The sequence below is a fragment of the Styela clava genome, chromosome 10, assembly GCF_964204865.1.
Source record: "Styela clava chromosome 10, kaStyClav1.hap1.2, whole genome shotgun sequence".
Classification (NCBI taxonomy): domain Eukaryota; kingdom Metazoa; phylum Chordata; class Ascidiacea; order Stolidobranchia; family Styelidae; genus Styela; species Styela clava.
The window spans coordinates 12,661,434-12,682,877 of NC_135259.1; the positions used below are offsets into that span (position 1 = coordinate 12,661,434).

Consider the following 21,444-nt stretch of genomic DNA (forward strand, 5'->3'; position numbering starts at 1 on the left):
AAAATATCCCAAATCAGGAATAGAAATATATGTTATTTTTATATTAAAGAACATTAAATTTAGAAAATTATGCGCATCCATATTAGTTTAAAAGATACAAAACAAGAAATGCCGATACCTATAAAGAAAAAATACATTAAAGCGTTTCTAAGCTATTCAGTGAGGCATTCAGCGATTTTCTTAATTATCCCACACTGAAAGTAAAAATATTTTCATTGCATCTTGAAGAAATTAAATTTGCTTATTTTTAAAATGTAGAAATTAATTCGTATCCACATTAAGTTAAAAGATATAAAGCAGAGAATGTCGATACGTAAAGGAAAAAAGGGCGTTAAAAATATCCCACATTGGGAATATTTTTATTTTATTTTAAAGTACATTAAACTCACTTATTTTTGGAATGTAGAAATTAATGCGTATAAACATGCTTCCTCACCCCAGTACTATTAAAACGTACTTTAGCGGAGTAACCCCACCGACTCCTCCAGAGGTCAAAAAGCACAGATAGATTGTGACGCCAAATATTCGTAGGCTATATTGCAAGGTTGCACAATCAAGTTGATCCAAATACCAGATAACGATATACACTCTTAAAACCTTAGGGCAAGTATATATGATGAAACCAAATGTCTACCTAACACAGAACGATAAAACAAGGGCGATCAACACTTGAGCTAGGATAATACGTCATCAATTACGTATAAAACGTTGCACAAAAATATCATAGAAGGAAATAAAATCGGGCAACGACTTGGTTTCAGGCAAATTACATTCACTATTAACAATAAGTGGTTAAAAGCATTGAAATAAACAGTAACTATACTTATGTACTTGCTACTATTTGAACACAGAAGAACCTTATTCGGAACACGTTCTTTTGTCTTATTATTGTGGTGCCCATGAACGATGGATGCTTCTATTTAGGTTAGCAGGAACCTTGTTGCAAGTAAAATTTTTCCAATTGTTAAATTTTTCACGTAATTTCCTGTGTAATTTCTTCCACTGTAATTTCGAGCTCTGATCACCAAGGTTGAATCATTGATGTACATCAGGCCTGCACAACTCAAATTACCACGAGGTCCGCAAGCATAAATCTGAAGGCCCGGCGGGCCGCAAACTTTGCCACATACAAATTTCACAAGATGAACTACAAATCAAAAAATTTTTGTGAAACAGTCAAATTTAATGAAACACTTTCATTACTGGGGAGCTTAAAAATATGAAGAATCTTATTTTCTTGAGTAAAAACAAGGTACAGTATTTTTGCATATGAGATGGCAAATATGTATTTAGTGGTTCATCTACCTTGGAAACCCACCCTTCATTTTCAATATTTCTTTTTTATTAGAATTAGGTATTGCGTGTTGCAGTATAAACTTGCTGCAGGAAAATATTTTACTCAGGTTCAGTTTTGTAAAATCGTCCAAATATATGTATGACAATTTATTTAGTAATATCTACCATCATTGGATATTTCCATTGTAGGCTAGACAAACAATCCGTTTAGTAGCAATAGATCTTCCTTTGTTGTACTTTTTTGACTGTTAAATTACATTTTTCTACAAAATCTGCTCCAATTTATTTGAAATTTTACAGTAAATAGCAATATCTTTTGTGCGAGTATTTCTGCACCATTCATAAATGAAGGAATGTTTTTTAAGTTCTAAATTTGAATCAAAAAGAAACTTCAGTTTCATGAACTGCTTGTAAAAAATAATGGGGTTATTAATAGGTTGCTAATATGCACTAATGGGTGTGAGATGGAATATACCGATATTGTTTTAAGCGTGATTCAGTCTGAATACTGAGATATCCAAATCAGGGTTTCTCAAACTGGGGGGCGAGAGGTCGAACGACGAATTTTAGGGGTCGCGAAGGGCACACCAATTTCACACAAAGTTCGAAATTTATTGAAACTAGTGCAAATCATAAATCTCACGATTTCGAATATGATCGGAGTAGCGGCACGCTTGCATAACAATGCCGGCGTTGATTGTTAGACCCGAGAAGTGGCGTGTTTCCAAATCACCCGCGGGCCGCACAGAAGTATCTAGCGGGCCGTATGTTGTGCAGGCCTGATGTACATAGAAGGATATTATTTATTATTCATTGCTGTACATAGAAGCATATTATAAAGGGACATGCGGCGTTGCGCTGCCGTTTTTAGGTTTGAAAATGCGCACAAGTTCAGTGTGAAAATTGAAAATATACCACGTTATTAGTGGCAACACACTTCAGGTTCAGATTACTCTGATTACTCTACGGGTGTTCAAGGGAAGTAAGTAAGGTGAGCGAGCAATAGCAGCAATAGTAGCAAAGATGAAAAGGAAATAAAAAACAACGTAGGTAACGAAAATGTGAGCCCGCCACTGGCCAGCCAAGGAAAGTAGAGATATATGGAGAGGAAATAGAGATAAGCTAGGCCGGCGTCAGGAAGGGCGTTAGAAATTAGGAAAATGGCGCAAGCCAGCGTCGCCTGCAGCAGGTCAGCCAGTCAATGAAAAAATAAGGTAAAAGAGTGAGAGGAAATGGAAAAAACGTCTATGTGGATCCAGCTATCCAAATGTGAGCCAAAGATGCTAGCCAAAGAAGAAAGTGAAGAAGATAAAACAAATAAAAACAAGGGCGCTCCTCCATTCAGATAAGGGTAAAAGAAGTGAGGTAGATAGAAAAGCGTAGAAGAAAAGAGTCCAGCGAATATCAAGAGCTCTCTCGATCAAGAAAAAAAAATGGAGGGAAAGTAGTAGCGAAGGAGCAGCAGCGAAAGTGGGAGAGGAAAGTTGTTCTTAAAGCGCGGGACAAGGAAAATCCAAGCAGTTTCAATTTGAATGAAAATGGGAAATTATCTGTCTCACTTTGAGAAACCATATTAAAGACCCTGTGTTAATCATATATGAAGAATAAATGACATAAATCCCCTGATTATACCCAATCTAAAAAACAAAACAATATGATAAGGGCGAAACCGTACTCGACTTACTACGGGAATGTTTGTCTATCTCGATCAAAAAAAAAATAGAGGGAAAGAAGATGTGAGCAAGCGAAAATACAAACCAGCAAGAACATCTAACTAGTAGCGAAGGAGCAGCAGCGAAAGTGGGAAGAGAAAAAGTGTTCTTGAAGCGCGGGACAAAGAAAATCGCAAGGAGTTTCAATTTAAATAAAATGGGAATATCATTTGTCTCACTTTGAGAAACTACATGAAATACCCTGTGTTAATAATATTATATGGAGAAAAAACAACATATATCCCCTGATGATACCGAATCTAAGAAACAAAACAATATGATGAGGCAAAACCGTACTCGACTTACTACGGGAATGTTTGTCTATGACGTCACAAATGGCATTATAATCTGGTGTGCCATAACAATGACATGTAATTAAATGACAAATTGTAATTTGAGGAAAATCATTCCTATTTGAGAATCGCAAGCGACCAAATCATTTTTGGAACTTGTATCTTTCGGGTTTATATTGCTTATGATTATGGAGGACAATCATAAAATCAAGCTTAGAGCCTGCATCCAGGAGAAGCAGGACAGTCGTCGTCGAGAAAATGGCTCATTAAAAAAGATTGCGAAGTTTTTCAGCAAAGTCCGCGCTCGTGAAAATCGAAAGGTTAGAATTAATTAAATCACTACAAGCATTTTTTTTTTATAGGCAAAAGTTTTTTGAACATTAGGATAATGTACTATCATTAGTTGCAACTAACAAACAGTGCGTTTGTTACCAATGCCCGATACCATTAAATTTCATTGCTATTTGTACTTCGACATCCACCACTTTGTCGCTTGATGCTTCCTTCAAATTAGCGTTTTTGGATTTCGGTGGTTGCAAATATTCTGCTTTGTTGATCTAATTTTTCATTATAGGCTATTAATACTATTGTACTTGTGTATAATAGTTTTTTCCATCGGTAACGATTCAATATCGCGCAACAATAACGGTTTCTGCAAAATCCAATTGAGCATATACTTTTAATTAATCAGATCTTAAAATGAACCCGATTGCTAAATTGAATTTCTGACAGGCATAATTTAGTCATTGATTGAATGACCTAAATATCATTTTTCTTCAGTTTTCCCCGTGTGTGTAATAGGAATAGGACCACAATGCATAAAAACTATATATACATGCTTTCTGAATTGTACAGATTGCTTCACTACTTCTTCAGGCCAAGTCGAAGACAAAACATTTTTCACACCGGTGTGGAAGACTACTACGAAAGGTAGGATGATATAGATATTGGTGTGATGATTATACAATAGTTGCAATATCAATATTACATTACTACATTTCATTTAGATTTTTCTTTGCTGCCCATCGAACGAGTTAGATGACGACTTTCTTTCGACATTGAACGGTCCAAATGTTCCTGGACCTTCTGCCCGCAATGCCATTATAAACAAGGATGAAGTATTCAATCCTGATTTCGGGTCACCGAGACGACATCCAAAATCTTTTGGACAAGATGGCATCTCCCTCGATGACGTTAGTGGATTTGTCGCATTTGACTGCACGTGTATTTTTAACATCCATAATTCTCACCATATAAGCTTTATACTACATTTTATTCAGATTTTCCTTTGTCTTCCACCAGACGAGATAGATGTTGGTCTTCTTTTGGCATTGAAAGATCCGAATGTTTCTGGACCTTCTGTTTACAAAGGCATTATTGACAAGGATGGCGTATTTATACCTGATTTCGGGTCACCGGGAAGACATCCCAACCTTTTTGGACAAGATGGCATCTCCTTAGATGACGTTAGTAGATTTTTTCACATTTGAACTGTAAAACAATATTTGTAGCTTTTAAACATGCGTGTTCGTAGCATCGATATTTAAATACAAGCTTTATACTGTAAAATTATAATGTTGATACGCATTATAGATAATATTTAAGAGCATTTAGTTAAAATAATCCAATTCAACATGTGTTTTATCTAATTGTACATGATTTTTTCACTGTGTTGCACGATTATTTGATTCTTTATTTTTAGTTCTAATTTGGCAGTTTAGCATCCTTAATTAATATTTTAAGTCAATGAACATTTGATAAAGCAGACTAATTATTTCACTTTTCAAAGGAAACGCCACCTCTGGAAATCGAAATTCCTTTTGCCAAGTATGCAGAACAAAGACTGTCGTTGGACTGGTGGGATAAGGTAACCAATAACCTTCGAAAAAAACTAAAATTTAAGAAATGGTCATAATGCGAAAAATGTTACATATCGATAGTTTCACGAAGCTAATAAATGAATATACTAGTTCTGGGTTATAACAAAAACCCGCGTCTAGTAGAAAATATGAGAGCAATGCTTGAATATATGATCACGTTCGTGCATCGGTAAGGCTTCGTTCGCCAGAAATATCCTCGTGACGGACAAGCGTGACGGAATTGGTCAAGCACTATGGAATAAATAGATTTCAAAATGATCAATGAGATTGTGTGTCATCGTCTCTGACTGGAATTTTCGTTTTACGGAAGAAAATATGCTTACATATACCCCATTGATAAATAAACTGAAATTTTGTTACGGGGTCGCTTTTTTAAATAAGAATTTTGCGATATTCTTTATTTTACAAGTTCATAAAATAGTTGTAATAATCTTGATTGCTCAAAATGGATTCAAACGTCTGGCGCATCTTCAATTCTATAATTGAATTTATATAAGATTTTTTATGTGACAATGAAAATCAAGTTAAACCTGTGGTACTCACGTATGTGTTTCTTGTAGCATATAAAATATATGTTTATTAATATTTTCAGATGGATTCAATGGTGGATGAGAAAGAACGGAAAACGGACATGAAATCGAATCAAACAAATGTTAAAATATTTTTATAGGATCTTCCTGCTGCGAATAAAGTGTCAACACAGAGAAAGTATAAATGAAAATAACACATGACTTAATTAATGCAAATTAGTTAATGCAAATTCCAACTTAATTGTCTTAATTATGGAAACATATATATTTGATCAACAATGTTTGCGTTTGCAAAATCATAGATTACTGATTACAAGATTCTCTAAAACTACTGTTATTATTTTCAAAATATATATCTTTAATCTGACAGGATGACGTCAATAATGATGTCCAATTGACGCTCAATCGTCGAATGAAATTCATTGGGAAATTCACGCAAACTCGGAGAGATGTAGGCGTTTTATGACGCAATAGCCGTCGTCGAAGCGAACGCCGTCGGATTTGACCAGCAAAGTTCGTTTCTTACACAATACGCAAGTGCACGACGGGCTAATTTTAAGAAATAAAGGTGTTGGACCGAGAATGGAAACCAAGAGGACACAACACCGGAATGACAAAGACATTTTTTGACTGAATGAATTTCGGTCATGGATGAGCGTAAAAGAAAACGAACGCAAACTTACCGTACTTGTACTACGTGCATTGACATCTTAGTAGTCATATTGATATTGAAAATATATATATTATATCAATTTTTTTTGTCTGATTTTATATTGTGCAATACAAAAAAGTTAGATTGCAACAATGCGTAAAATAATTATTTTATGCAAAACGTTGTACCCGGTAAATACCTTATTGGTTTTAATAAAAAGTTCGGTTTGGGAAGTCCAGAATATTTTCAGTTCGACAAGTGTTCATGAGATCTTTAAACAGATATGAACCTACTTTTATATTCGTCTATCCAAGCGCAGTTTTTTCCACCCACGATTTGCAGATGCAAATAATGACACATGGTTTCCAAATCATTACTTCAACCAATCATTTAAAACGATTGTTTTTCACTATAAAACAAGCCATTTCATAGCCTATGATTTCTCAGTCATTTCATAGGGTTTTGATTTTAATTTTAAAAATGATTGACAACAGACAAAGATATATGTTTCCAGCCTTAAACCTAGAAAAAGAAAGAATAAACAAGGACAGAAAACAAAAGCAAATATAATTTAAACATTACTCAAAATACTAATATGATTTATCATTTACAGAAAGAAAAACCAAGCATCTATGCGTACGCGCTGACACTCGCTAGCACTTGAAATTACTTGGTTCTCGGCATACGCTAATCTAATTACTCCTAAAGAACGGAAATATTATCGTAATAAGTTGCTTAAAAATATAGAAATATTGGACACCTTTCGCACACCTTGCACTTATGTGTTCCAGCAAGCTCTTGAGGCCACTCGATTAAACCAAATGTCAATTCCTTGATAACCGATGTATGATACCTCAATTACTACTTAAGCATAACCTATGTTTCAGAATTGTCCATCTGGTGATTTTACAAGTACTGAACACCTTGTCCGTAAGTATGATAAGTAGGGTATAAGGAAGCAATAGTAATTTAGACACAAAGGAATTATGTAAATAAAAGTATTATATATAATAAAAGTATTTGTACCCTCAAAAAAGATTTAAAAACAGAAAATATTTGCGCATGGATGTATTTGGTGTTTCAGTTTTCGGAAAGTTACAAGCATATTGAATTGAAGAATGCATAATAAGCAAGAACTAGTTGCTAAATTATCAGCAGACTGATTCTAGCTTTATTTTAGTAATGATATAAATAACATAATTTTTCTCAAATACCAAAAAAATACGAGAGTTGTATTGACAGATATTTTTTTTTATATTGTACTGTATCGTATTGTATATTGTAAAAGATTCAAACAGAACAACATGATGCGCTTAAATAATCCAACGTGTTGTCGGCGTATTAGTTCCAAATATATTATCAAAAATTTGGTATAGACATATTTTATGAAACCCAAAATATCATTCCAATATTATTCAACAATTTATTCCAAAACTCAAACTAGCTTAAACCTATTGAAGGCGAATTATTATGCTGTTGAGAAGATTCGCAAATATTATCTGAGGAGTTGTCGCCACAAGTAAAAACACTGTCTTCTACCTGTCATACGAACACAATACCACATATAACATTGCTATTTATCACTAAAACCAGTCAGCATTCATCTGACAAAACTTCGGATAAGACGGCGCCGGCTGAGAACACGAGAGGAGATTATTATTTTGGGTGAAAGATTTCAAATCACGTAAAACTTGTCACTTGTTTGTATTGCTTTTCCTTTCTCTGTGTTGTTAATTTCCCCGATTGTATTAAAAGCGAGACACATGTTTGAGAAATGAATTATATAGAAAGATAGTCAGGATATGCAGGTTATATAGATTATAAAGTGGTTCCATGTAGGCGGTAACAATATATATATATTTCAGAGCAGAAGTGGTAGATTGTAGATATTTGCAACCTCTTGCACAATAAATTCATTTTTCTGTAGTAAATCCCTTCGTAGTCCATTCGTTTGTCGTAAATTTTGTACTATTAGCTTGAAGCATATGTATTTGCAAGAACCGTCTTTCCAATCAGGGGATTATACGCGCGGTTTTTGTCTACAAGTACAGCTCTCAGACAAAATGGTAGCAGTGAAGTTTTTACCTCGATTTGGAAATGATTGCCCATTTAGAATATTTCTTGAATTGTATATATCGTAATTCGTTGAATGCAATAAAATGTGTTTTATGCACTGCTATTATAATTTAATGTTCTTATTTCAAAAAATGCACAGATCTAACGCATTTGATAATACAACTTTTCTGATATTTGTAATCGCTTAAAACAGGGACAACTTGCAAACCAGGTGAAACAAGAAAATAAAATGGCGACGTCTACTCCGGTCAATACGACGCATATTGCCGATATAAAGTTTCCAAATTCGGGCGCTTTCAGACTGAAAATGCCGGCGCCAATTTTTTCTCCTCGAGACACTTTTTTGCCGAACCAATCAAAACACCAAACAAAGTTTGCTTTGCCTTCCATGCAGAACAGTCTGTATTCGTCTATACTTCAACAATGGTTAATGCGAAGCGTATTTGAAGGAATACAATCCCCGGGAAGAAATTTAATCTCCCCTTTTCCGTGCACAACAAACTGTGAGAAACCGAACTATTTATTACAAGATTTGAATGCAAGATATAAAGAACTATTGATAACTCGTCTCAGTGGATCACCCGGGTGTTTGAATTTTGAATCACCGACTCCGTTAATTTCTCCATTTTTCCCAAACCCAACCAATATAATGCCTAGTTATTCGCAGTTTTCCGGAACTTCGTTTCAAAGCCAAACACACAATCCAGCTCCAGTCCTTGTACACGGAGCCTTCAAAAACAATGATAGGCCTAGAAATATAACTGAAACATGTAACAGTAAATCACGCGAAGACAATACCCAAGATCTAAATGATCTGCAAAGAAATAAGTTGGACTTGGTCAACAACAATATTGGCAAAGAACGAAAAAGTCACAAATGTATTTATTGCGGTAAATTATATTCAAGAAAATACGGATTGAAGATCCACATCAGAACTCACACAGGATATAAACCTCTGAAATGTAAAGTAAGTGAATTCTTTCCTCGTGAAGTTTTATATATTGTGCATTTTTAGCAATGAATTTCCAAGAAAAATTGCTTCAAATTCACACTTTTCTTGGATTTCGGTTTGTTATTTAATATACTCTCGCTCCCCACGACTCCAGAGACCAGAAAAATCAGAAATTTAAATTTCAGAATAATAATTCATCTTGTCAAATAAAACCAAAAAAATAAAAACGAAAGGAAATTTACAACCATACTTTAAAAAGAGAAGACAAGTGTCTGAACGACCGGCTAATATTCAAATTGCTACATCCCCGTTTACTTATTGCTGAATGGCCATTGTTGCGGGTAACAATCAAGAAAGTACAACCTAGTCCTAGACCCTAGGATAGGGGAAGCATTTATTTATTAGTAAGTTCTGACACTTTCATTGTATTCAGGTGTGTGGTCGACCGTTCGGAGACCCAAGTAATTTGAATAAACATGTTCGACTTCATGCAGAAGGAGACACCCCGTATCGATGCAAGTTCTGTGGTAAAGTGTTGGTCAGAAGACGCGATCTCGATAGACATATCAAATCGAGGCATTCTCTTTGTGGGAATACCGAAAAAGGATTGTACACAGATAACTGGAAAATATAAAATAAGACAATATGATTACATTATTATTGTTCTTTCTATGAAAACGTTGCGACAATTTTTGTGTAGAAAGTAAAAATAACAGTGCTGTTCAAATTAATTACTTATATCAATATATACATCCCGTATCTCAACAATTGTGAAAAAGTTTACGGATTTTTGAACGTCAATTGGGCGTAGCATGAAATTTGGAATATATATTATCAACCAAAAATATTTCAATGTAGATAGAATTAACAAGAAAATCTTATGTAACGAAAATGAGAACAGTCACTATTCGAGGCAGTTTTGAATAAAAATCTAAAAAAACAGACCAGATAATAACGAAAGCTTATATGTGGCAATATTGTCTTTCAATGTCGGGTACGCTCACTGCCAAAACCCTGTCGGTCTATAGACCGGAAGGATGGGATAAGAATTTTTGAATATTCATAAGAAAACTCCTCATCTCGGGAATATTTTTTCAGTCACAGCACACTCGTGGTTATGTAAATCACGTTGTGACGTCAATGACTCCAGAAGTCCAACTGTCTTCTCGGACATGATCACCCTCTACAGCTTACGCCCTACGGCATTGCTATTTGAATCCTCGGACCTACCCAAGATTATTAGTTTTGCGACAGCCAAGGTGTTCCTAACGCTAATGTGGAAGGTTAATCGTCCTCAAATATAGTTGCTTACCACTTTTAGTCGGCAGAAATGAAATCGTACGTCACCACTTAATGTTATAGGAAAATAAGACCTTGCAGCAATTGCCTTTTGCTTATTTATGCGACCAATCCGACCATTGGGGATCGCCACAAATAATTTTGAAAGTATATAAAGTTTGAAAATGGAATGTAAATAGTTTTTCAGAACAACATTTTTTTATGTATGTGATATATTGAATGTATGTAAATTTTGTGTTAAGTATATTTATTTATAGCGTAGATTAAAACAAATTTTGTGCACTGGAACGTACATTGTTTCTACAATAAGAATTTCGAAAAACGATAATTTAAAACTCGTACTGAATACAGCTCAAATGATAGACTTGAGTTCGGTTCATGACATATTTTAACATTCTATACGGGTGGGTTAATAGTCCAGATTCACATCTAACAACTTTTTCACAAAGTTTTACCGAAATTCATTCATTCTTAGGATAACTTTCAACCGATATCAATTGAGTAATTTTGAGTCATTTTCAGTAATTCAACAATAGCCTTGTACAATAATTCGACCAGTATATAAGCCACCCAACTTAAAGCCACTCCACATCATAAGCCACTCAACTTAAATTAGCAGCTATTATTAGTAGTTTAAAGAACACTTTTTCCAATGAAGGCAGGTTCATTTGATGTAGGCAAGCAGATGCTTTTGTACATAAATTAAATTTCTGAAAAAAATGAGAAGAGATCAGTGTCAGACATGTAAACTAATTTTGTGATAGCAAAGAAACTAGCCTACTTTTGATGAAATGTAGGCCATTTCAGCATCAGAAACAGAGATGCGTTGAATATAATCATTCCTGGTTGAGCACGGGCCATCGGAGGAGATTTTGTTGTCTTAAAGAAAATTGGATTCCAATTTCTGAGAACCTGGATTTCAGAGCCAAATATTACAAATGCCAGTCTAATTTTACAAGCATAACCTTATTGAAATATTGGGTAAAAAAATAATATGTACATTTTAGTGTTCACTGTAATGAAAACCTATTTACATTGCTTACAGCAGCTCGTGATAGTCATTTAGTAAGCAAAGTTGCCCGTGCATTGCTATCCAAACACACCCGGAGTTAGCGATGTTAATCGACAATTCATTACAAGCCATTCAATTTTCGGCTCACGTGGAAACTCCTGTAGTAATCACGACGAAGAATTCAGCAACAAAACATTCAGTTGCCGGAGTTGTGATTGATTAAAAAAAATATTTTCAATCAGGACATACCACTAAACTTCAAGAATAGTCGTTATGTTTTTTCATACGTTTGAATCAGCTTACAACCCATCCCCTTAAAATATTTCTGAAATTCTTTGGTGGATTTTACTGTGACATTAATACTACAAGACAAATAGTGTCCACATAATTTCTTAACTATTTGGAAACAAACTCTTATAACTGATGTTGTTTAAAATAATAAACTTTATCTGAAACATACACTCGGATGTCTCCACAAATAAAACACACCATTCTTCAACCTGTCATACACAAACAATACATATTATCCTACTTCAATAACCTGTTTGATGTTCTTAGACCTTCGTGTAACGCGTGCGTAAGTAGATGCCCAGTAGGATTAGACTTTATGATCCACTGATATATCTCATGAGTTGGAATAAGAAATAAATTTTGAAGCGAAGACAACAATGTAATATCCTATTAACGTAATATCAAACTGAGTGCCCAATAACGACCTAGCAACCTTCTGTAATCCCCGCCCTTCCACCAGTTGCCTGATATAATGTCATGAAACAGTTGAACACCCACCACATAGCTCGGCCGTTCGAGCGTGACTGAACACCGTTTTGGATGAATAGCGATCTGGGAACTTTACATACATGAAATATGAGTTTGGTGATTTTGTTAAAATAATTTTTAAGGAATTTGTTGAAATTGTGATTAAATATAGTTTCGTCACGAGGCTTATTGTTTTCCAATTTTGCTTTCGTAACACTGTAAATATTGTTGATAAAATGTAACTTTTTACGTTATACTTACATGGCCCGCCAGTGTGGGGGGGGGGGGGGGGGGGGCGTTCTTGGCCCCTGGTCCGAAAAAAAACTTGCACGATTTTTGGGTCTGGGAAAAAGGTACGAAAACTTTAAATTAGAAGTTGCCACAATTAGTTTAGAGAGAACACGTACCATAAAATATTTGGGAATAGTCTTGAATGAAAAACTTACTTAGAAAAATCACATAGATTACCTTTCAAAAAACTTTCTCAATCAGTCGAAATGCTATATAAATTGAGAAGATTTGTTTTGCGTACCGGCACCGATCTCCGGACCGGCGGTTGGGAACCACTGACAAATACGAATCAAACAAATTGTTTTTCACCCCGCGATTCCAATCTTCAGCCACGAAGAAATCGCTTAAACAGGGAGGTATTAACGTATGGCAAAGTCTCCTATTCCCCTGTGTATAAAACAGTGTTTCCTAAAATTGTTTAATCGCCAATTTAAACAACATTTATTAGCAAAAAATGCTCTGATTCAATCATATGCAAATATCAGTGTATGCTGCAATATTCATACAATGGATATATATGAATTCACTATTATATATATAGCTATGTTTGTGTGAAAATGATCAAAGATGTTATCATATATACTTTAAAAAAATAAAGTGTGTATATATAGCTTTGGAAATGGGATATTTTTTTCTTACCCCGTGCATATATATAAATTGCCTCATTCTCGAATATTGATTTTTCGTCTAACACAAAATAAATCTAGATTGAGAAAATTATAATCAGCCTTAGGCCCTTCTTATGCCTTTCTTGTTATTTATTGAGTACTGTTAAGTTGTTAACCAGGCTCAAAACTAAAAAAAAAATTCATTGCGTTCACGATGCCTGCATCAGAGTGTTTTGTCGTGATACAAAACTTTTCTTAGAGGTCAGTTGACCTCGCGGTCTTACCCGCCCCATTCCGATTATATTTATGATTACTGTTCGTTTATTTTTACTGTAATGAGTACTTTAATAAAATATTCGGAAATAAATCATTATCTATCCATCTTTCATAAATGTAATGATAGATTGTCTCGTGCCTACTCGTCAGTTACACATGACTTCATGCTACGTCATACATCACATGATGCAAATAAAAAAAGACGGAACATCTTATGAGGCCAGTTTCCTATACTTCTACAATCGCCAGATCGCTGTTATATCATATTACTGTATTACTTTCAGTGTTCATACTTTCAGAGACTTGGTGTTCGCAATAGTTTAGCTATAGATTTTAATCAGTCAAACTATTCCAACTTGTTAAAATAACAGTAAATGAAAAGACATGGCTTAGAACAGTACCGGTACCGTACGAGAGGCCGTCGTTCGCTAAGCATTGCTAAGCCATCTTATCGGCTTTCTTCTTCCACGGAATAAATATGTAAATCCTGTCCTGTACTTGATTTTTATAGTATCAGGAATTTATTAGATATCAAATTATATTATCTATGAGGTTTCAAATTTTTGAATGAAAAATATTTCAATTTAATCCTAAATCACTAATTTATTATTTCAATCACAAATTTCAGAATGTATTTGAGTATCTGATTCGTTTTGAACTTCCTTAGTTTCAACTTTTTCATACAAACATGCTTTAACTCAGCTTGGAACTACTGAACTAATGCACTTTTCTTCTGCACTTGACAGTTCACTGGCTTTAAGTAAATTATAAACAAAGATGTTCGGTGGTGGTTTTAATGAAAAAAAGTTGAAGGTCAACCTTCGGCTGTCTATAAATCGTCTGAAATTGTTGGAAAAAAAAAAGACAGAACTTGCGATCAAAGAACGACGTGACATCGCTGAATATATCAGAGGAGGAAAACTTGACAGAGCAAGGATTCGTGTTGAACATATTATAAGGTAAGATTGATGATTTGATGTAGTATTTCTCTGACATAAATTTTAGTTGTGGCTGCGCAAAATATAAAAAAAGATTTAATATCTATCTCGAAACAGAAGAATCAACCATAATAGCAAATAACAATCTGTTCTATTATGTTTTCAGAGAAGACTATATGGTGGAAGCCATGGAAATAACAGAAATGTATTGTGACATTTTGATGGCAAGAATAGGGCTGATGTTGGCATCGAAATCTTTGGATGAAAGTTTGAAGAAACCCATTTCGTCTGTAATATGGGTCTCATCAAGGTCAGTTTTCATAATTTATTCTGACATAAGTCTTAAATTACCTGTGATGAATAGTCCTATTCACTGTATTATTTACTTATATTATATATTTACCTTATATTTACTCTGATAACAATAAGGTCCTAAACTATCTCTGAATTTTCCAACCCTGGGTAAAGGTACAACACACAAATATGGGATCTCTTGTAACCTGAAATGTTAACAGTGATTAGGCTAACAGCTATACTATAATGATATGGCCTCGTTCACTGACATTTCCCCAAATCAATTGAAATCCTTGACTGATCTTCGCCATAAATATCACTTATATTTTATTTTTTAGACTTGCAAATAATGTAGAAGAATTGATGGTTATTAAAAAACATCTTGGTGCCTACTACGGAAAAGAGTATATGCATGCTTGCCACACAAATGATGTTGGTACAGTATGTGATCGTCTGATGCATAAGCTTGATCCTTCGCCACCTCCTAAAAAACTAGTCGAGCAATATATGATTGAAATTGCTAGATCTGGCAACATAGATTTTACACCGGATGAAGATGCATTACGAGATGATATTGGAGCTGCACCTGCTGCTATTGAGGAGTCTGAGTTGATAGCCTTGTATGACAAGGCTATTGATCCACCATATAATGGACCAAAAGGGCCTGGTCCTAATGGTGGAGGTGGATTTGGCGGGGGTGGTGGCGGCCAACTTCAAGCCCCTGCCCCATTTTCATACCCCCCTAGTGCTTCTGCACCTGCTGGATATCCTGCAGAAGCATCTGGTTTCAGTGGCCCATCACAAGGGCCAACTAATTTACCCCCATATTCACCCATGGATCCTAACGTGGGCGGTGCGTCATATATGGGGCCTCCTCCAGATATGCCAGAGGGTGCTCAGGCTCCACCTTTGCCACACAAAAACCCAGCTGGTTCCCCAGAGAAAATGCATTTCGTTGATGATCCTGGCGTTACCCCACAGTTTCCACCTGACGTAACATCAACGCAAAATGGCCCACAACCAGGACAAAGTAGCATTCAACCTCCAGTTCCAGCACCAAGAAGTGTGTCGCCTGGAATTCCTGACCTACCATCTGTACCCAGTTCATTCAACACACCACCAGCCACTGGAGGAGGCGGCCCAGCAAATACTGGTGGTGATGATATGGACTTTGATGATCTGACTAGGCGATTTGAAAATCTTAAAAACAAAAAGTGAAACAAAGTGGAAACTGGCAATTATCTTCAATAGCAAACATCTTATCATATATGCAGTGGGCAGTGTGCAGCAGTTCTCATCGTAATTATCTTTTCACTGCTTGCACAAATCCAGTTTCAGATAAAAACATTAGTTATCATGTAATGTGTACAGCACAGTACTTTATCTGGACATCAGTTACTTTTTATATGTGCACTTTTACCATGTAATGTAATTTTTCTGTATATGAAAATATATCTTGAAATCCAAGCGGTTCAATCCAGTGCAAGAAATATTGTTAAATATTTTGGGGTAGTAATGTTTTTATTTTGTCGAAAGAAGACTCGACCGTTTCGTTGAACACAATTAATCCCCTAATAGAACTAAAATACGGAAATCTGGAATAAGATTGTGGCCTAACTCTGACCTGGTGGCGATGTTGCTAATGATTTACGTTTGAAATACGAGGATTAGGAATATGAATGTCCACCATCTTGGTTCACATACATCTGGAGTATCGAATATTTAATGCCACAGAAAAGTCATCCTATGCTAAAAAAGCCTATTTTAACTAGCGCTTAATCGCGGCAAGTGTTTCAGAAGGGAATGGGACTTTTCGATTTTGGGACGACTCCCCTTTTGAAATCCTGGCTGCGCCCCTGATCGAGTCTGCGTCATTTTTACAGAGTTGTAAATTATAGGATATTGAAAAATATACATGCTCACGGCATCGAGAATACAATAATTTAATATCATAATTAAAGTCACTGTCCCCACACACTAATAAAGCATCTATGTGTGCAAGTTGCAAGCCTCTCGGAAACATGGTCTTTGCAAAGATTCAATTCAGAACCTTGATTTATCTACCAAAACTGGAACCGTACCATCCCTGGTATGGGGACAAGCAGCTTTGAGACGAATATGCTCAATATAAGTTCTGATGCACCAATGTGTTATGAAGAGATAACTCTGAGGGTAATAGATTTGAAAGTCACAAATGGCTTTACTATTTATTGTATGCTAAAACCAGTTAGCTTCACAAAGCAAGTCTTGTCAGTGATCTACAGCCAAATACATTCATAAACAATGCCCTGCCCGAATTGACCTGTCGCCCTATTCTGCTCTCACCTATCAGAGCAGTGGTTCTCAACCTTATACTTACTGCGTACCACTTTTGTGCTTTTTACTCTAGCCGCGTGCCACTGATAGAACCCCTTTTGGGATGGGGAACAAACGCACAAGAAAGGCACTATGCTATGGAAGTATTTTATGTGGGGCAACATCTATTTTTGGACCTTCACACAAAGTTGCAACGTATCAATTATATGCAGTATTAATTGCATGCAAAATCGTGAGAGAATTTGCATCCTCTACCATCAGAGCTGAAAGGCTTTAATCAAGGCTATCACTGGATTGTCGCAAAACTCGGGACACATTTGGTCGGCACTAGCCGCTTAGTCGTAAAACTTAGGATTATGCACAAACATAAGGTAGAAATAGTAACATCCGTATGATGCAACAAGGCGCTAGCAGGGTATCTCGGCACATGCTATAAAAACGTTCAGTATGGAACCGCACGCAGTATGGAAGATAGAAAGCTACTCGCGTGCCACGAGAACCACTGTATTAGGGTGTAGTACATCTTATGAAATACTGACAGAATCAAAATCATTCAAATTGTAGTGTTTGTAAGTGTGACACTCCAGACTACAACTATTTCAGGAATAATTCATTCTAAGTTTTTATAAAAGAGTTCAAATAATTCAATTATCAATCTGTATCACATCTCCAACAATTTTTCATCAAAAGTCAAATTCAAGTGGAGACTAATCATAATTTTCTATGAAAGATTATAGTCAGAATTGAGCAATTTTAATACATTCAATTTTCTACCTTGTCTCTGTACGCAGGACTCTGTGAAATGTAACCCAACTACTACACATTCATACGGAGCATCAAACAATATTTGGAAATAAAAATGTATTGACATAACCATTGAGTGAAATGGACCATAATGATTGGAAGCAAAAATCCCATCGTAAAAAAGTTATTTGGTTGGAGGAGGAGCCATAGCCCCTGGTGCACTGGGTTGCATGCCCATAGAACCAGACATAGCAGCATTTGGTCCAAGAAGCATTTGTCTTTGCTGAACAAGTTGCTGTTGTTCTAAGTTAAATCGCTCTTGTTCAAAAACAACTGGCACAACAAGAAGAATAAAACTTGTAGCTCCAATCCACAATGAAGAACGTGAAAATTTATATACAGCTTTCGAGCATTTTTTGCCCGTGTTATAACCAGAATAAGTCCAATTGCGAAGTCTTTCAGGAAACATTTCTGTTAAACCATAAAGTCTTTCAAGTACAGATTCATCTTCAAAGTCTTCATCATCTTCATCATCAATTTCTCGTATTTTAGGAATACTACCAAAATCTCCTGTAGCCATTTCTATATTTGGAAATGAAATCACTGGAATATAGTATTATATGTAGAAGTATGTGATGACTAACTGACCCTGTATATTGAAACAACATAATTATCAGATAGCAAAACAATACAAATACCAATTTGTAAAATCAATAATACACCAGACATACAGGCTTTATGTACTTATCCCGGGTGAAAAAAAAGCTTATATGGCGGCTCAATCATATGACGAACCACGGCCTCTCGTTCGGTTACCAGTCCATTTATGGGATTAGTTAGCTAGATATTTGTTTCAGATGCAGTTATGTGAACCACATCCTATGGCGGCAAGGAGTCCAGCAATTCTCTTGCAAATAGATATCTCCTACAAGATTCGGACCTGCTATACCATGCAGGGTAATCAGAGATGCAATGCGCATTCTCAAAGTTAGCACGATGCGCCTTGCCACATACCGTAAGATATATAACACAGCTTGTAGCTTCATTGCCCTCATACGATACCATACCTGCATACCATAGCAGTTACTTGTATTGGGTTAAAGATCCTCATTCATATTCTGATATTCTTAATTTTCCCTATTCCTATTTCAAAGTTAGGTAGTCCAAATCCATGAAATCATGACAGCATGACCAGGTAAATCATGAGCAACATCTTCTAGTTTTGCATTTCAGTATTTTGCCGTTAAGGTTAGTCTATATAAATCACACAGCAACCTACATACTGAGATACACTAATACCTGAATACAGGCTTAAAATTACAGCACGACCATGAATACTGAAAATCCTATAGCAGTGTTGTGTTTGCTTTTGTCATCAATTTATATTAGGGGTCTGGTATAGTTTAGTACCACAAGTACTTCCGGTGGGCGTAGCATAACGAATTTTGCATATCAATCAATCAATCAATTTTATTCGGTCACTCTGATACAAACAAAACACAAAACAACAACAAAGGGACAAACAAAATACAGAGAACCTGGAGGACGGGCATAACTTAATAAAAAAGTTAAATACGTACAAGTACGTGCCCGTCCCCCAAAAACAGAATAAAACAAAAACACGGTGTAACATCGGGCAACAACTTATAAATTCAAATTAAAATGTGAGACGTGTATGTGCTTTTCCTATACAGATATATGGATTAAAACACTCGCTGACGAAAAATGGTGATGTTGTGGGCCTACTTCAATTATATTGTAAAAATAACACAGTGACAAATTTTTTTTTACTAAAAAACAAGCTTGGTAAATGGATTGGAGTGTTGGGTTCTTTTGTCGTTTTCGGTTGGTTCACTTTAAAATCATTGTATCCGTTCCAATGCTTCCAACATTAATATCGAATTTCCACGCACGACCACCATTCGGCCATTCCAACAGGTGCAGTGATCTCATCTTTTCTACGCTCTGTTCCATCATACACGACTAGATTGATAAAAAGATCGAAACCTCGCAATATACCCGCAACAAATCGTCCACCATTCAACTTTAAATCCAATCTTTTATCCATAAACTTCTTTAATTCCAGTGGATGGGCTTTGCTCATGTTGATATTACGCGATACAGATTATAGATACCGAAACATACAACGATGAGTAGCATTCACTAGTCTTTTCAAGCTGACACGTCCGCACCCGACGACGGTCGGAACGGAGTGAGCTATTCCTGACTATGTCATCCAAAAACTACGTCACTACAACGTCACCATCACGTCATAGGGATCGCCAAAGTATAATTACGATCGCCCGAAATGACATCTGCGCCGCCGATAACGAACTTGCTAAAGCCGGCGATCTCTCTCCTATAGTGATCGTTGTGACGAGAAAACGAGAGAAATTGCTTGCTCGATTTCGGGTGATCGTCTGTGCGTTTTGGACGAGCATCCGCATACTTCGGTGGGCCTTATTACGCCACTGTAACGTCGAAATGACGTAATTTTTCGGTGACGTAGTCAGGTCAGGTGGGGGTTAGGATTGGCATTGCAAAAATTGTTGAGCCAGGTCAACTAGAAGTACATGTGGTACTAAACTATACCAGACCCTATATTAGAACTAAAAATGACTCAATGCTGCAATGAGATGGCGCGTCTTTATGTCTATGCCTACTGCAAGATACGGTACCATACAACGCAAAAACAGCAAACGCCCAACAAACCAGCTTATCGCAAGACATCTGGATGTGAATAGCTACAAGAACAACCATGCGCCCAAGGTCTTTAGTTCGTAGTGTTGTGTGGAGTCAAAAATTGCTCAACGCTAGAATTATATGAATATGGAGTTTTTTGGAGCGGGAACTCTTACACACTTGTTCACATGTTCAAAACCACCATTTTTAATAAAATATTTAACCACGTTCTGCTAACAGGTACTGACAGCTGATTTCAGCCAAGTCTGTCGCAGCTTTTTTGATACTATTTTTCAAATATAGCATTTAAACTAAAGCTCATCAGAGAACATTAAACTATTCAATTTAAAACTTATTTTCAAAAACACAACACTCAAAACTGCGAAATCGAGCCGGTGTTTACGACCACACTTGAGCGACTGCACAAATTACCATTGTTACGTCACCTTTGACTTATTGCTGATTGGTCATTGTTAACAAGGAATTCGATACTCCGGAAAACATTCATTTAAATAAATTTTGTATCAGGTAAAAAAAGAAATCGAGGGTTCAGCGGAGGCTATTGAAATACAGCAACACAATACCAGGAAATATTCGCAGTCCATTATTGCTCACGAAAATGCGTTTTGTGTCAGAGGGGAGGTTTGAAGACAATGGCACGTCTATTTTTGCTCACGAAAATGCGTTTTGTGTCAGGGAGGAGGTTTGAAGACAATGCAGAGAGGCAGCAAGAATCATAATCTTGTATATCGTAATTAGTTCTTCCTTGTCATTAGCATTCGCGCGTTGGATGCTAGCATGGTGGTTTTTTCAAGCTGGAGCATACAAGTGGAT

The 21,444-nt window shown here is 36.0% G+C and overlaps 4 protein-coding genes across 5 annotated transcripts; 3 read left to right on the forward strand and 1 right to left on the reverse strand.

Annotated features, from left to right (window-relative positions):
* Positions 1–3,339: 3,339 nt before the first annotated feature.
* Positions 3,340–5,890, forward strand: LOC144428005 (uncharacterized). Of its 2 annotated transcripts, XM_078116636.1 has the most exons (6): positions 3,340–3,621; positions 4,157–4,231; positions 4,309–4,494; positions 4,582–4,767; positions 5,091–5,168; positions 5,774–5,890. In XM_078116636.1, exons 1-6 carry the CDS (start codon positions 3,484–3,486, stop codon positions 5,849–5,851), a joined length of 741 nt encoding a protein of 246 aa, XP_077972762.1. In that variant the 5' UTR covers positions 3,340–3,483; the 3' UTR covers positions 5,852–5,890. The 2 variants fall into 2 exon arrangements, with proteins under 2 accessions (XP_077972762.1, XP_077972761.1); XM_078116635.1 differs by having other exon boundaries at positions 4,309–4,767.
* A 2,764-nt stretch (positions 5,891–8,654) lies between these two features.
* LOC120338175 (uncharacterized) lies at positions 8,655–10,025 on the forward strand. Its single transcript, XM_039406118.2, has 2 exons — positions 8,655–9,406; positions 9,825–10,025. The coding sequence occupies exons 1-2, from the start codon at positions 8,669–8,671 to the stop codon at positions 10,023–10,025; spliced, it is 939 nt and encodes a 312-aa protein (XP_039262052.2). The 5' UTR covers positions 8,655–8,668.
* Positions 10,026–14,363: 4,338 nt separating this feature from the next.
* On the forward strand, positions 14,364–16,344 carry LOC120337455 (IST1 homolog). The gene is made up of 3 exons (XM_039405215.2): positions 14,364–14,595; positions 14,741–14,884; positions 15,207–16,344. Exons 1-3 carry the CDS (start codon positions 14,414–14,416, stop codon positions 16,084–16,086), a joined length of 1,206 nt encoding a protein of 401 aa, XP_039261149.2. The 5' UTR covers positions 14,364–14,413; the 3' UTR covers positions 16,087–16,344.
* Positions 16,345–18,030: 1,686 nt separating this feature from the next.
* LOC120337545 (mitochondrial import receptor subunit TOM22 homolog) lies at positions 18,031–18,603 on the reverse strand. Its single transcript, XM_039405367.2, has one exon. The coding sequence runs from the start codon at positions 18,506–18,508 to the stop codon at positions 18,113–18,115; it is 396 nt and encodes a 131-aa protein (XP_039261301.2). The 5' UTR covers positions 18,509–18,603; the 3' UTR covers positions 18,031–18,112.
* Between the last annotated feature and the right edge of the window lie 2,841 nt (positions 18,604–21,444).

Excerpts from the sequence above, each read along its gene's own strand:
- LOC144428005 (XM_078116635.1), top strand. The coding sequence starts at position 3,484 with ATGATTATGGAGGACAATCATAAAATCAAGCTTAGAGCCTGCATCCAG. Across the intron at positions 3,622-4,156 it reads GCGCTCGTGAAAATCGAAAG|ATTGCTTCACTACTTCTTCA; the intron begins GTTAGAATTAAT and ends TGAATTGTACAG. Across the intron at positions 4,232-4,308 it reads GTGGAAGACTACTACGAAAG|ATTTTTCTTTGCTGCCCATC; the intron begins GTAGGATGATAT and ends CATTTCATTTAG.
- LOC120338175 (XM_039406118.2), top strand. The coding sequence starts at position 8,669 with ATGGCGACGTCTACTCCGGTCAATACGACGCATATTGCCGATATAAAG. Across the intron at positions 9,407-9,824 it reads ATAAACCTCTGAAATGTAAA|GTGTGTGGTCGACCGTTCGG; the intron begins GTAAGTGAATTC and ends CATTGTATTCAG.
- LOC120337455 (XM_039405215.2), top strand. The coding sequence starts at position 14,414 with ATGTTCGGTGGTGGTTTTAATGAAAAAAAGTTGAAGGTCAACCTTCGG. Across the intron at positions 14,596-14,740 it reads CGTGTTGAACATATTATAAG|AGAAGACTATATGGTGGAAG; the intron begins GTAAGATTGATG and ends TTATGTTTTCAG. Across the intron at positions 14,885-15,206 it reads GTAATATGGGTCTCATCAAG|ACTTGCAAATAATGTAGAAG; the intron begins GTCAGTTTTCAT and ends TTTATTTTTTAG.
- LOC120337545 (XM_039405367.2), bottom strand. The coding sequence starts at position 18,508 with ATGGCTACAGGAGATTTTGGTAGTATTCCTAAAATACGAGAAATTGAT.